Source organism: Artemia franciscana, chromosome 18 (assembly GCF_032884065.1).
Source record: "Artemia franciscana chromosome 18, ASM3288406v1, whole genome shotgun sequence".
Taxonomy (NCBI): domain Eukaryota; kingdom Metazoa; phylum Arthropoda; class Branchiopoda; order Anostraca; family Artemiidae; genus Artemia; species Artemia franciscana.
Genome location: NC_088880.1, coordinates 18210203 through 18226456, shown reverse-complemented (window position 1 = coordinate 18226456; position 16254 = coordinate 18210203). Strand labels below are relative to the sequence as shown.

Below are 16254 nucleotides of genomic sequence, written 5' to 3'. Positions count from 1 at the left end.
CGGCAAATTTACACGAGTTCCGTGAACAAATAAGTGTAATATCGTGGGAGAAAGTGTATGAAGAACCGGATCCCTCGCGTGCCCTCGACAACTTTCTTGGATAATTACTCCAATATTTGAGTCTGCTTGTCCCTTGAAACTTACTAGAAAAAAAGAACGAGATATCCCCCGAAAACCAGGATTGATGATGAAGTTGTTGAAGCTATAAATGCTCGTAACGTTTGCTTCTTTAAAAGTTTAAATGACTCATCTGAAGAAAGTAAAAATGAATATATTCGACAACGAAATTTAGTGAATAAGTTAAGACGTTCAAAAAAAAAAAATATTACATCGAAAAATTTAATGAACAAAAAGGTGATATGCGGGGCACTTGGCAGACCATTAACGGCGTGATCAAAGGCACAGGTAAACATTATGGCCTCATAAATGCTATCACTGTCGAGGGTGTTACAGTTACTGATAAGCAGCAGATTGCTGACGAGTTTGGTAAATTCTTCTCTGGTATTGGAAGTAGAATCAGGGAAGACACTTCTCATGGAGACCAAGCGAAAAGTGACACGCTCTTTGAAGATAATCGAGGTGAGCATCATAAATTTCAATTTGAAAAAGCGTCAATTGAAGAATTAACAAAAATTGTGAAGAATTTAAAGTCAAATGCTGCTGGTATTGACGGTTTGAATCTGAAAGCATTCAAAGTAGTTTCAGTGTATCTGCTACCATGTCTTCTCTACCTCGTTAACCTGTCACTTGAAGTCGGCCAATTCCCTGAAGCGCTTAAGCAAGCAAAGGTCCTACCACTGTTCAAATCAGGAAATAAGCAAGATATGACGAACTATCGACCTATATGCTTGTTACCACTATTCTCAAAGATATACGAGAAAATAGTATATCGACCGCTGTATGAAAATTTAGACAAGCTCGGAATATTAAGTGAGTCACAGTTCGGTTTCAGAACTAAACATTCAACTGTTCATGCGGCATACCATCTAATGGAGTGCATTAATAATGCCCTAGAAAGGAATCTTATCCCTCTTACTGTGTTCATAGATTTTAAAAAAGCATTTGATACCGTTGATTTTAATCTTTTATTAAGTAGGCTAGCTTGTTTGGGAGTCCGTGAGAAGTGTTTGGATTGGTTTAGGGCTTACTTGCATGGTAGGTCCATCAAAGTTATGATAGATGATGTGGTAGGGAAACCCTTCAATGTGAATTGTGGAGTGCCCCAAGGTTCGGTATTAGGACCTTTATTGTTTCTTATATACGTGGATACAATGCGTTTTTACCTTCCTGGTGTCGTAGTTACATCATCCACAGATGACACAGCGCTTACAGTGATTGGGGAATCTGTCGAAGATCTTATAGAGATAACTAATGTAGCTTTGGAGAATTTATCTCAGTTCACAAAGCATAGTTTTCTTGCAGTGAATACTGAGAAGACTAATTATATGATATTTTGTCGTATTGGTAAAGTTGTAAATAACTGTCATAGTATTTTTTTACAAGGTGTTTCCATTAGTCAGGTTTTCAATGTAGATATCTAGGATTTTATTTTGATATAAATTTTAGTTGGATTCATCATTGCAAAGTTTTATCTTCAAAATTGGCTCGCGGAGTCGGTATTTTAAGAAGATTTCATAATTTTTTTCCTCTACATGTCCTGAAAGCAATTTATTATTCAATTGTCCATCCTTATTTAGTGTATGGTTGTTCATTGTATGCAAGCAATTTTTCTAGTCATGTAAAAAGGGTCCAGATTATGCAGAATAAGGCAATTAGAAGTTTGGGTGAGTATCTTGCGTGTGGCAGTACTAGAGATAGTTTTAGAGATTTAGATATTTTGAATATTGATTTTATTAAATCTCAACAGATTTTAATTTTTGTATACCAGGTTTTAAATGGATTGTCTCCTCAATATTTTAGAAGTTTTTATCGATATAATTCAAATTATCACGATTATTCTACTAGGAGCTCTGATCAGCTGACTAGTGAAATCAGGCATACAACGCGATCTGGGTTTATGATTAAGGCCGGACGCTCCTCCAAAAATTATACTGCCTGTTAGTTCTTTTTCAATCGCGGCATATCACACCAAATACTCAAGGTTATCATATTTCACTGCCGTCATTAAAATCAAGGGGTTTCTCACTGAAAATTACGACTAATGTATATTCATTCTTCGTAATTCGACAAGTAAATAGGAATATATATTTGGAAAAGAACTATTATTCGAGGAGAAAATTAGAGAAATTATTATTTGAGATTTTTTTTTGAAGGAGGGGGGTTCAGCTCTTACGAAAGAAATACCAGGAAAATACAGGAAAATTAAACATTTCGCTGACAAAATTAAGCATTATACAAATTTAAGGTGGGTGAATCCCTCGCCTGCGTGTGTGCCTGTGGTCTGGTCATCATTATTTGCCAGGAGACGTGGTATAAAATTATGGAAATTACAAATAAAAAGTACATATTTTCGGGTTTTTACTTCATGCAGACCTATTTAGAAAAATATAATTTAAATAATTGCTCGCAGCGAAGTGACAAATTTATTTCATTTTATCAAAAAGTTCGTGGTAACGAACTGTACTAAGGAGCGACCCGGCTCAATAGTAACCAAAACTCTAAAAAAGGGATTTTTGATACCAATAGCTACATGAACAAAATCGCATTTTAATGCTGACTTTAAATATATGATATACCTATCTAAAATTACGAGTCTAAGAAAAATTGCCTTATTTTAGAAAATAGAGGGAAACACCCGATAAAAGTAATAAAACCAAAATTACACCCATCCGAATCAGCCTATCAGGGAACCCTACCGTGGAAGTGTTAAGCTTCTATCAGCAAAAATATGGATTTTTTTTTTCCAGGGGTGATTATATCGAACCAGTTGTCATAGATTGTTACGAGCGGGCTCATTCCAACGGAAATGAAGTTATATACAAGTGAATTATATATAAAAAATGAAGTATATAGTACCCTTTTTAAGTGATCTAAAAAATTGGAGGGCACCTAGGCCTCCTCCCACGCTAATTATTTTCCCACAGTCACCCGATTAAAATTGTGAGATAGCCATTTTATTCAGCATAGTCGAAAAACCTTATAACTGTGTCTTTGGGGACGACTTATTCCACCAGAATCCCCGTGGAAGGGGCTACAAGTTACAAACTTTGATCAGTGTTTATATAGTAATGGTTATTGGGAAATGTACAGACGTTTTCAGGATGATTTTTGGTTGGGGGGGATTGAGAATAGGGGGTTATGTTGGGGAACTTTCCCTGGAGGAATTTGTCATGGGGAAGAAAATTTCCATGAAGGGAGCGCAGGATTTTCTAGCCTTATTTCAAAATAGAACAATACAAAAATAAATATGAAACAGTTTTTTCAACTGAAAGTAAGGAGCAGCATTAAAATTTAACACTAACAGAATACAGAAGTTCGTTACGTAAGCTAACTCGTAAGTAACGTAGATCTTTTACTAGCAAAAACGTTCGTAAAATATTAAAAGTTCTAGTTCTAGTTGCCTTTTTAAGTAACCAAAACATTGGAGGGGCAACTAAGCCTCCTCCCCTGCTCCTTTTTTCTCAAAGTGATTCTGTCAAAATTATGAGAAAGCCATATAAATATGAAATTTTTGTTTTAATTATTCATCTGTGGAGAGCCAAAATCAAAACATGCATTAGTTCAAAAACGTTCAGATATTAAATAAAAAAAGACATGTTTTTAATTGAAAGCAAGGAGCAACATTAAAACTTAAAACGAATATAAATTAATTCGTATGTGAAAGTTTTTTACTTAAAACAGTTTTTTACTGTTTTAAAAAGTAGAATTGAGAGAAAGAGTAAAACTTTAGCGTAAAGAGCGGGGCGTTGAGGAGGGAGCAGCCCCTTTCATATACGAAGTGATTTCTGATCGTTTAAGTTTTAATGTCGCTCCTTACTTTCAGTTAAAAAAAAACTTGTTTTTTTTATTTAGCTTATCCATACGGGTTCATTAAAAAATATTCTAAAGTTCGATTGTTGCTTGAGTATTTGTATATCTGAATTTGTATTCGGATAAGACTGTAATGACACATGATAACTACCCATACCTAGCACAGTTGGATTTATATAAACGGTTCTCGTATCTCCATACTTCTTGGCAACCTTCCGTCGACAATTTCTGGTAACAGTGCCTCAAAATAAAATTTTTGTAGATTTGGCAATATTTTGTTAGACCAGAATCCACGTTCACGACCAATCTTTTCATAATATAATTCCTCTTCCCCTAAAAATATTAAAAAGTATACAAAATCAATGTCACAACATTCCAATTGCATTTGAACTTGGTAATAGTAGTCATGTGTTCTTTTCAGCTTTATTTCACTATTAACTTTCTTTTCAAGACATATATTTTTAAGCGCTATCCACTCTTCCAATGTAAGCCCTTTTGCTGTCAAAGGGAACTTCACCTCCAAAAGAGCCTTCTCACCCGAAGGAAAAATTGCTATCCCGCCTGGACTGGCCCCTAGAAACCCTTTTGAATGAAAAGCCCAGCAGAGTTCACAATGCAACCCATTTTCTTTACAAAACCTGCAATAGCTACAGGCTCATACATCTGACCATGCTCCATTGCCTTTGTTTGGTGGTTTCTGGGATACAGCAGCTGCCGAACTAATGAACCCACAGTCTTCAAACGCCTTTTACAAACAGCACCAGCTACGGAAGCTGTAATTCTGTTTTTTCTGTATTCTATCCAGTTATTATCGATAGGATTTCTCTGAAGCCTAGTGGCTATTTCGATACTGAGGATTTCTGTTGCAGTACATTGGAGACGAGTAAAAAAAAATCTGTTTTTGCAATTTCGACCGCATCGCAATCAAGATCCGGAGCAGTTGCGTTCGAGCCGTAGTTTTTGTCTGCTCTGGTTGGCTCCCTGATTTCTTTTGAAGGGAGTTTTGTGGAAGCATTAGTGAAAAGGCGCTTTCTAGCAGACAGTTTTTACGTCGTATGCTAGGGGTGTCTTCAGGATTGACCTGTAGAACTTTCCCGGAAAACGAGCAGCGTGTAGGACAAAATCTATGGTCGCCACGGGAAAAAGGAGAGGAATTGTCTTCAGCGCACTGATGAGATCCTTCACGCTTTTCTTCTCTGTGGTGGCACATGCAATTGCATTTCTGGCAAAATCACACAATTTCTTTATTATTGCAGCACTAAGAAATCTTCTGCATTCGGCATTTTCATGCTGCTTCTTATATAGTCTGTTTTTCAAGCATTTGCACGCATGATTAGCACACTCAATTTTTTCTACATTTCTGCCATATGGTACCCTTGCTATAATTTCAGAATGGGTAATCGAATCGCCGTCGGCAACAAATCGGGTATATCTTAGATTGTGTATGGATGTTGCTATTCGGAATGCGTCAACTAATATATCTGACTCCATACCTGTACTGGGCCCCTGCCAGTTCATAAAACATGTATGTTCAGGAACAGATCTATTTACTTGATGCCTGTATTTCACGCAAGTACAGCAATATTTGTTCCTAATTCCTAGATTTAAGAGTTTCTTCGAATAGAAACCTATCACCACTCCACAGCCTGAGAGTGCACGATATCTATTCCCATAACTTCGTGTACACCAGCTTCCATCAACTATAACACATGTCTCTACAGCTCCATTTGGGTGAATTTTCTCACCTGCTTCCAGTGCCATCCTTCGCTCGGTTTTCCCATTTTCGATAAGATAGTCATAGAGAACTTTTTCCAATTCTACGCAAATTTCTTTCTCAAATTTCGTAAAGACTTTTTGAGACGGGGTATTTATTCTAATGGTAGAGAAATGTTCTTGAACCTGGGCGTGAGTCATTCCACCATTTATTGCACCAACCACTACCTCTTTGTTGACACTTACTGTTCCTGTTTCTGTTTTGTGTTTCTTTCTGATAGTATTCACACTATCAAAATCAGTCCTTTTCCGTTTTTTGACAACGGTTTTCGTTGAGTCTTTTTTTTAAGCCTTCTAGGAGCAAGGGGTTTTTCTGTGTGAATTGTGGCTTCCTCATGACATGATTCGCATTTGAAGATGAGTCTTGAGCGCAATCCAGCTCTATGTTCTTTAGAAAACATCATATTTGAAACCAAATTGATGTCTTGGCACCTGTAAATAAAATGCTAATTGGTTGTGAGGAAGTAAAATAGTAAAGTAGCGATTTTATTGTTTTGGTAGAAAGGAAAGTGCTATAGCTTCAAAAAGGATAGGTAGTATGTAGAGTAGTGAGCGATGTAGGGTAATTAAAATATGAAATAAAATATAAAATATAGCTAGAAATGGGCGAGAAGTGGAAATTATACGATCTAACCGAAAGTTTGTTGTATTTCATTGTCAGATTAAACCACCCAATTTTATTTATGTATGTAACCAAGCCAAAAACTGTCCTGGAACTACCAATCAGGAAAGCCAAGTATTTCAAAACTTTACAAAATCCTTTGGGGCATGACAGGAAATGCCCTCTAAACAGACCCGTGTCGATTTACCAAATTCCAACGGAAATTACTTACCAAATTCCAAGAAAAATTAAGTCTCCCTTGACTCCCTAAAATCAAATTCAAAGTAAAAATCCGTGCCCCAAATTCAGTTGCATCTCAACTATCATTTAAATTTTTATTCGAGTAATTCACAAAGTTCTTATTAGTACGATTAAAAATAACAATATGCTTTTATGAGTTAGGAAGATCAAATTAGCTAGTTTATTTCTCAAATCCTTTAAAGCCTTTGCATACATTCTTTCAGAACCTTTATCCGTACTTTTTAATGATTAGATAAAAAAAAACAAGTATTTTAAATGAAAGTAAGGAGCAAAATTAAAACTTAGAACGAACAGAAATTATCCCGTATATGAAAAAGGCTGTTTCCTCCTCAACGCCCCACTCTTTACGCTAAAGTTTGACTCTTTCTCTTAACTCTACTTTTTAAAACAGTAAAAAATTTAGCGTAAAGAGCGGGGCGTTGATGAGGAAGCAGCCCCTTTCATATACGAAGTAATTTCTGTTCGTTTTAAGTTTTAATGTCGCTCCTTACTTCTGTTAAAAAAACTGTTTTTTTTTTTTTATTTAATTTCTGAACGTTTTTGAATCAATGCATATTTTGATTTTGGCTCTGTGCAGATGAATAATTAAAACGAAATTTGAATTTTTATTTTTTTGGCTAAATGGCTTTCTCATAATTTTGATCGAACGATTTAATATACTAATATACGTAACTTACGAATTAGCTTACCTAACGAACTTCTATATTCGCAGGTATCTATTACGTATATAAGGGGGGCTCGCCCACTTGTCAATACCTCGCTCATTACACTATAGCTTAAATTTTGTCCTAAATCCTTAAGAATGACCCCTGAATCACAAAGGCCGTAGAATAAATAACTGAAATTACTAAAAAATACTTTAGCGTAAAGAGTGAGATTAGGAGGAAATGAACCCCTTATATGTGTAATATTTTTTGTTCTTTTTAAGTTTTACCGCTGGTCCTTACTTTCAGTTGAAAACACTTTTTCATATTTATTTTTTCATTTTTTTTTTAAATCATGCTAGAAAATCCTGCCCCCTCCCATTCATGGAAAATTTTCCTCCCCATGACAAATTCCTCCATGGAAAGTTTCCCCAACATAACCTCCTCTTCTCAACCCCTCCTTCCAACCAAAAAATCCCGCTGAAAACGTCTATACACTTCCCAATAATCATTACTATGTGCAAACACTGGTCAAAGTTTTTAACTTGCAGCTTCTCCCATGGGGACTTTGGGGGAGTAAGTCGTCCTGAAAGACATAGTTATAAGGTTTTTCAACTATGCTGAATAAAATGGCTATATCAGGATTTTGATGGCGCTAGAATTTTTCATTTCCATTTGAATGAGCCCTCTCGCAAAATTTTAAGACCACTGGGTCGGTACAATCACCCTTGGAAAAAAGAATTAAATAAATAAACACGCATCTGGGATTTGTGTTTTGGCAAAATATACAAAATTCTACATTCTTGTAGATAGGAGCTTGAAACTTGTACAATAAGGTTCTGCGATACGCTGAATCTGATGGTGTTACTTTCTTAACTTTCTGTTTTGGGATGAAAATATCTTTAAAAGTTATCGAACATTCTTTCTCTATAGCAGAAAAGACAATTATCAAGAATTAATAAGGTACAAGTTGTATTAATTGCAACCCAGAATAATTCCCCATCCTAATAATTTTGATAGCAGTAAATCAATGACGTAAAATGAAAGACAAAGAAAAAACTTACATGTGGCGAATCACGAGCTTCTCATAATTCTCAAAAAGGTAAGGCAGATCCACAACCCAGCGTGAGCCTTTTAGAAGGTCTGACCCCAAATTTCTTCCAGAAGTGATAACTTTAAACACAAAAGGGGAATTTGTTCCAATTCCTTCGGAACTTGAATCGTCGTGAACCGAAGCATCCGTTAAGTCTTCTAACATATATTTTGGTAAACGCGGTCTGCCTCCAGCCCGATAATTTAATTTCAACTTTTCACGATGGGCCTGCACATTTGGCAAATGGAGCCCTCGTATATTTCTTTTTTTTCCCATGTTACTGTGGTCAATAACAAGAACTATATAAGAACTTTATTAAGGTTTTGACCATTTTTATCGGGGTTTACTTACTAAAGGGTTGAATTGTTTCTTGGAAAGGCCTTGGACTTGAGACTGGTCATTTGACTGCTTTAGTATGGGTAATTTTTATTGGGGTTTATTTACCAAGGGGTGGGATTGTTTCTTGGAAAGGCCTTGGACTTGAGACTGGTCATTGACTGCTTTTGTAGTTTGCTTTGGTAGTTCTACAGCAAGACTCGGGTTTTGCTATAACAAATTTAAATATTCTGGGGACATTTTGTTTCGTTCATTAGTTATTTTGTTTCATCCATTAGTTATTAATTAGCTTGTTTTATATATTTTTAATTCTTATTTCAGTACGAAGATTATGCAAAATTGTACTTATACTACAATACATAAATTTGTCCTGAATTTATTTTAATTAAACCAAAACGATAGATCAATCTTTTTAAAATAAAACCATTTCTTCTTATTCGGCCCTTGTGCTGTGTTCAATTTATCTCTAGGATTAGACGCAGCTTATCCTTAATTATTTATACAATACAATTTTCTTATATATTCATTAACCGGCAGTTTGGTGTCTGCACCTTACTTCTTCTCTAGACTCTGTTTAAACAGGTTAGAACTAAATAATGCTTGACTGAATCGCTCCTGAACAATCCGAGTGGTTAGCCCCTTGGTGTAATTTTTGCATTCTTAGATGCTCCGATTACAGCTCAATCTAACCTTTTGAGGGGAAATTTTGATTTTGGAACACAAATATGTAAAGTATTTGAAGGGACTGCAGCCAGGAGGTATATATTATAGAAAAAAGCTTCTTATTGATGAATAGAAAATTTTTTGCTCTATTTTTTTATACCCCACAACAACAATGTCAAGCATAGCAACCTAGAATGCAAACCCGAAACAGGTTTTATAATTATTTTGGAATTATAAAAAAAATAATTGTCGGCTTTAAGATTTGATTATGCCAAAATATTCACCAGATTTTTTTACTTAAAACCGCCTATTGACATAAAACCGCCAAAATCACTAATTCAGGAACGTCAGGCAAACTCCAAATGTTTAACATGGGAGGTATAGGAAGATTCTTTGCGAGTCCGTCCAGCCATAAACATGTAGGTGTTGTTATTTGGAACTCAATTCCAGAGAGTGTTAGGTGTTCTGAAAATCTTATGTTATTTAAAGTAAGAATAAAAAATTATTTTTTGAATAAATTATAAATTAAGATTTTTATCCCTTTTTTTTCTCTTTTTTTTTATGATGAGAGATGGCTGTTTAGAGATTGTATAGTGATTCGTCTTTTTTTTTTTTTTTTTTTTTTTTTTTTTTTTCTTTTTTTTTTTTTGCGTATTTCTTTGATTTAGAATGAATAGTTATCATTTATTTGTTGCAGTTTTGCTGCTGAACAGGGACATTTTCGGTCCCTAAATTGAGCAGTATATTGTTGATTGTAAGTGAAAATTTAGTAATTTTTTTTTGATGAAATAAACCCATACCTACCTACCTACCTACCTTGTTTACTCCTGTGCTAGCACTGATTTATTGAGACTTGACAAAAATCAAAGGCTAGAAGTGCGCTTTTAATGTCAAACCTCCATCCTTTCCCCGTTGAGGTATCTGGAACTGTCTAAAGGATAACTAATCTTTAACTTTTAGCTTATGCATGTGTGTGTAAAACGGAAAATGTTTTGTTTGAAGAAAAATACAAATATTTCTCTTTATAAATTGACAATGGCTGAGATATATTGTTCCAATAAATAACTTAAATTTCAGGCTGCAAAAATATAAACAGACAGTTACATGGTATTATGGTACCACCATCATTAAAAAAAGGTCATTAAAACAAAACGTATTTGGAAAGAAACCTCACCATGCTCCAATACCCAAAAGAGGTTTTTTGTTCAATTTACACGCACTTTTTGTCTATTAAAAGTTTTTACATCGAAGCAAAAAGGAATGTATTTTTCAGGGTATCAATTATGTTCAACACACATCCACAAAGCCGATTTGTCTATCTTCTGACATGTTTGAAATTAATATTTTGCCTATTCATATGCATGAACACTGATTTCAAAACAATTCGTTAGTTCTTATCACCATTTTTGGTTATCTAACCTTCTATGCTTTTCCCATTGATATTCACTTTGAGATGCAAACTAATCGAGAAATTCATTGAGAAATCAAATTTTGTTTCTTTTCTGTTTTTTTTTTCGCCTAAGTTCACGAGTATGTAAGGTTCAAACTGTCAGCTATTCTATAGCCTAATTGATCAATTCAAAAAACGAACAAATAAAATTGCTGGTCTTTGATTTGATCATCTAGTGGGGTGGGACTTTTTCGGTATCTCTCATGCGTTGGAGTATAGTATGGAATGATATTTAATAGGTTATATTTTAGCAAGAGTTGCGGTTATCATCTAAAACGTAGCAAAGTCCAGTGAAGGAAATTTTTTGACTTCCTATGACTACAGAAATCAAAACAAACTTATATTATGTTTAAAAATTAGACTTGTGAGTCTTGAACAAGTTCTGTTCACATTACAACACAAAAAAAGGAGTTTTAAGTAAAGAACAAAATCTAAAAATCCAAAGTACGCTTCAATTAATTTCAAATCACGGGACAAAAACATCCCAAATTTCGCGATTCTTTCAAAACTTTCCTGATTCCTGCAAAAACAAATGGCTCTTTTTTATTTAAGCTATTCTCAATATATATTTTGCAGAATTTCAAGTTTCCTGTTCTTATTTTTTTAGCAGTCTTAGATAACGCCACTTTACTTGAATTCACCATGCCCAAATGTCTAAACCTCAATATTATACCCTTAAAAACTTTGATATAATCATGTAAATAGAGGGATAGAATACGCATAGTAGGTATGTATTAGATGTAAGATAGGCAAAGTAAAAGACAACTACAATGTTTGTCTTCCCTGTATGGTATAAAAAAGCCTATCTTGGTTGTGTTAATGACCATGCCTTCAGATACATGTTGTTGCCCTCAGCCTGCTTCTTAGATCAGACTCTGCAAGGTGTTTTATTGAGACAGATATTGAGTCAGCTGTGCGAGTTGCGGCAAAATGTGAATTACCTAAATTTATTTATTTATTTATTCACCTAAATTTACTTATTTATCTACTATATAAATTCATTTATTCACCTAAAAATGGATCTAAATTTTGCTGTCTAAGATGCAATGATTTAATAAACATTTCTTTGGATATATATCAGTAGTTTTATTATATTTGGCTGTAAAGGATTCTTCAAAACGAATCATTATTTTACAAAAATGAAAATAACTTTTTTGTGCAGTTTTCATATTGAAATTGCTTGTTGCATAGTTGAATTTCCTACACCCCTTATCCAGCTTTGTGTTATTGGTCATTTCCTTGAATAAAATTTCTTTGAAATGTCCAGATTTATTTTAGTTGAAAAGTAATAACATAGACTCCTGTTTGGATCTGTACACTTTTATTATATTCTGATATCCTGCTAATTTCAGCAGGACTATTGTTCTGATCATTTCCTTGAATAAAATTTCTTTGAAATTTCCAGAGTCGTCTGAATTGGAAAGTGAGAACATAGGCTGCTGTTTAGATCTGTACAGTTTTATTCAATTTTGATTTCCCTCTAATTTCAGCAGTAATATTGTTCAAAATATGAGCAAATATGGTTTGGCTTATGGTTTTAGAACTGTTTTACTAATTCTTTACTTTGATTTGTTACACATGTCACAGTAATGTTGCACCTAGGTATTTGACCAAAAGCCTACCGAAGCTTTTTGTTTACTCAATCCCGACGGGTGACAAAATGAATTTATGTGATTACTCTAAATGTAAATACGACTTAAATTGCTTTTCTTTATTTAAACTAATAAATTCCATATATTTGAAAGCATCATAAAAATCAGATTGTTTTTATTTAAGTTAGGTTCTTTCTGGTACCTAGTTTGGGTTATAAATCCATTCCCAAAAAATTCATTTACATAGCTTTTAAACCTTCATTTACATAGCTTTCAAACTTTCTAAGAATTTGTCATCCACCGAGATTTGATACCAAACCGATTTCTGCTGCCACGTTATATCTATAGTGGTGCTTCATATATAAAATTTATTGGAGCGATCAGTGAGGCTGCGGTAATTCGCAAAGTGTAATGTGGCGTTATTTGGCCAACATAGGTTTATATTCCACTTCCCACGAACAAAGCAAGGTCTATCGATGGGTTCAAAGCACTTTTGTATTATCTTGTTAGACTTTTAGTATATTAAGAGGTTTCCTTTTTTCTTCAAAATCCATAGTATTGTCTTTTTTCGCTCCAAGAAATAGTAGGAAATTACAGCTTTGGATGTCAAAGTTTTTTTGTTTTTGTTTTTTACCATGTGCCTTTGGTATTTGATGAAAGTCTTGCTTGTAAAAATTAAATTAATAAAAAAAAGTTTTTCAACTGAAAGTAAGGAGCAACATTAGATTTTAAAACGAGCAGAAATTATTCTGTGATATAAAAGAGGATGCCCAATCTTCAATAATTTGCTCTTTACAGTAAATTTTGACTCTTTGTCGTAATTCTGTTTTGAAGTAATAACAAAATTTAGCGTAAAAAGAGAGATGTAGAGGAGGGGGAAGCCTCTTTCATATAATGGAAAAATTTCCGTTCGTTTAAAGTTTTAATGTTGCGCCTTACTTTCAGTTGAAAAAACTTGTTTTTTTTTTAATTTTGTTTATACCGCAAAATCTATGATGCATCACATGGTAGCAATACTGCCATGATATTTTGTTTTTTTTTAAAGGGGCTATCCCCCCTCATATACGGAATAATTCCTGTTTGTTTGAAGTTTTAATGTTGCTTCTTACTTCCAGTTTTTTTTTTTTTTTATTTGTGACAGTTTTTCAAATAATGCGAGGAAAGCCCCTCTTCTTGGTGTGGAATTTTCCCTGGAAAGTTCCCACTCAAACCTTCTTTTCCTTAGAAAACTCTTCCTGTAGAAAATCCTCTCCCCTGCAAAATCCCTCCCTAAACATCCTGAAAAAGTCCAACCTCAAGATCGCTCAAATTTTGGCGGTTAATCGTGATTTCTAGGCACAGTTAGAAAAATGGTATTGGTTAAAGAAATACAACAATCAGCCTTAATAAAGACAGGTTCGTCACTTAATCATATCGAAGGCACAAACTCATGAAAAAGAAAAAAAAAAACGCCCGCACAGATACGTCCAAACCAATACGCCCGATACCGCTTACAGCCCTTTCTCCAGGGACTAAGGATGGTTATATCATCACTAAAAGTATAGTTACCAGACCTTTGAACTATGCTGAACAAAGTGGTTATCTAAAATTTTGATCTGACGATTTTTGGGGGAAGTGGCTTGGGAAGGAGTGGGTTAGCTGTCCTCCCATTTTTTGGTCACTTGACAAGGGTGCTAAAACTTTTAATTTTTGTTTGAATGAGCCCTCTCCTGATATTCTGGGATCATTGGTTTGGTTAGGATCACCGCTGGGAAAAAAAAATAAACCCGCATCCGTGATCTCTCCCCTGGCAAATAATACTAAATTCCACATTTTGTCAGATGGGAGCTTGAAACCTCTACAGTAGGGTTCTCTAATACGCTGAAGCTGACGATGTGATTTTATTAAGAGTTTTTGACTTTTAGGGGGTGTTTTCTCTTTTTTCGAAAATAAGGCAAACATTCTCAAGCTTGTTAACTTTTGATGCGCAAAACTAAACTTAATGTTTCTTATATATTTGCAATCAGCATAAAAGGCCAATTATTTTGAAGTATCAATCGCATCAACTTTGTTTTTTAGAGTTCTGGTTACTATTGAGCCGCATCGCTCCTTACTTACAATTCATTACAACGAACTGTTTGATAACTACTAATTGAAAACAGTTGAAACACAAACAAATTTTTCAGTTTGTCAACTCCTCTGTAAAATTTATGTTGTGTGGCTTACTGCTTTTGAGGCTACCCTTCCTTTCAGACTACCCCAGTCGGAACAAAGAGAAAAATAGAGATTATTTTCCTGTAATTCCGTACAAAGTTTCCACTTTTTAAACAAACTCTGAAGGTTCGCCAATTGTTGGTAGAAAACGGTAGATGGCTCTAAGCCTTAGTGTCATCTATTGATTTTCCATCGCAAATAGTTCCGGTATCTTTTTTTTCTCGGGAGATGGATTAGGAACTTGGTAGGTCACCCCAAAAATCGGTAGAAGTGGAAATATTGATTCCTTTGTGCTAGATATGTTTTAATTTCATTGGTTTACATCTGTGATGTATTTTCGTAAGTGAGCCAAATTGGGCCAAAATGTATGTTGTGTAACTTATGTCTCTTGTATTACTGTAGGCTAGGGCCAATTGAAAAATATTCAGTTTGTTTCTGGTGATGTTCTGGTACAAATGCCCTATTTTTGAGTGAATGCTTGAAAAATGTATCTGTCACCCCGCCTCATAGCAAATTAAGCCCCTGTTTTTGAAATAAAACTGGTGGATAATACCCACGAGGTAAATCTTGACAACTTTTCGATTTGTCTTTTAAATATCTTACCTTGGTTCATTTTCAGGTCTCTGACGGAGATTTCTCTAGTCATGCGCAACTACAAGTACTTATTGGCAAGGTAAACACAGATCTGCCTGCAGTAAAGGTCAATAAAGGTCTACTTCTTCCCATCGGAACTCATCTTGTTATTTCTAATTTAACACTTCTGGCAGAGAGTTCCAGCCTTGATGATTGTCTTTACACTGTTACCCAAATTTCTCCGAATTTGATTTTAGAAAAATCACAAAGCAGCAGGTGGAATCCGATCTCTGAAATGGGAGAATTTAATCAGAGTGACATAAATACCGGAAGAATTCGACTTTCTGTCTTAAAAACTGACAGTTTTATGGAGTTTTTCTTTTTTGAAGTCAAAGATGCAAGAGACGCAGTTCTGGCTGATCAAAGCTTTGTTGTTGAAGTCATTTTGAATGAAGCGCCTATAGTGATGAAAAATAGAAAAGTGTCTTTGAAGCTGAATGAGGATGAGCCACTCTCAGAAGACCATTTATTTGCAACTGATTCTGAATCTGAATCTGATGAGCTTATTTATGAGGTAGGCTATGTTAGATATGAATGGTTGATGAAAATGTCTCATAAGCTATTTAAAATTGATGATTGATTATAACCAACCCTATTTTATCATTCATAAAACAACAGGTTCTTAAATGTTTAACAGTAGAATTTTCAATTTACTAATTTCGATCAAAATTGGTGAACAATAAAATTCTGTCAACCAATATAAGGTACTAATCGTCGCCAAGGCAATGAAGTCTATAAAAAGGGGAGGGGAGATAAGGATACCATATTTAAGCACTAACTCGTAAATAAAAAGTAAAATCAGATAGAGACAGAGGCGCCATATGGGAGGGTTAGGGGTGGGTTTCGAGTTTGTGTTTGTAGAAATATTTTGTTCTCCAGTAAAACTTGGTATTATATCCTACTCTGCACAATAATTCAAAGGATAGTCAGGATAAGTCTTGTTTATATGAAACTTATAAACTGTCAAGAAACTGGCTTGATTTGTTTATATTTAGCATCAGCATTACGTTTTATGATTCACCGTTTTGTAGTGTATGTTTGATGACATTGGTCAGATAAAGAACATAATACAGCACTTGCATGTA

The 16254-nt window shown here is 34.6% G+C and overlaps 2 protein-coding genes across 2 annotated transcripts in view; both read left to right on the top strand.

The window, feature by feature from the left end:
• The window catches only part of LOC136038704 (uncharacterized), a 211762-nt gene that overhangs the window by 12497 nt on the left and 183011 nt on the right, over positions 1-16254 (top strand). The gene's annotated exons all lie outside the window — the stretch shown is intronic.
• The window catches only part of LOC136038700 (extracellular matrix organizing protein FRAS1-like), a 47803-nt gene continuing 46710 nt past the window's right edge, over positions 15162-16254 (top strand). Inside the window, exon 1 of the mRNA XM_065722010.1 lies at positions 15162-15683. Coding sequence (XP_065578082.1) covers positions 15405-15683 — 279 coding nt within the window. The 5' untranslated portion in view covers positions 15162-15404. The remainder of the gene's footprint in view (positions 15684-16254) is intronic.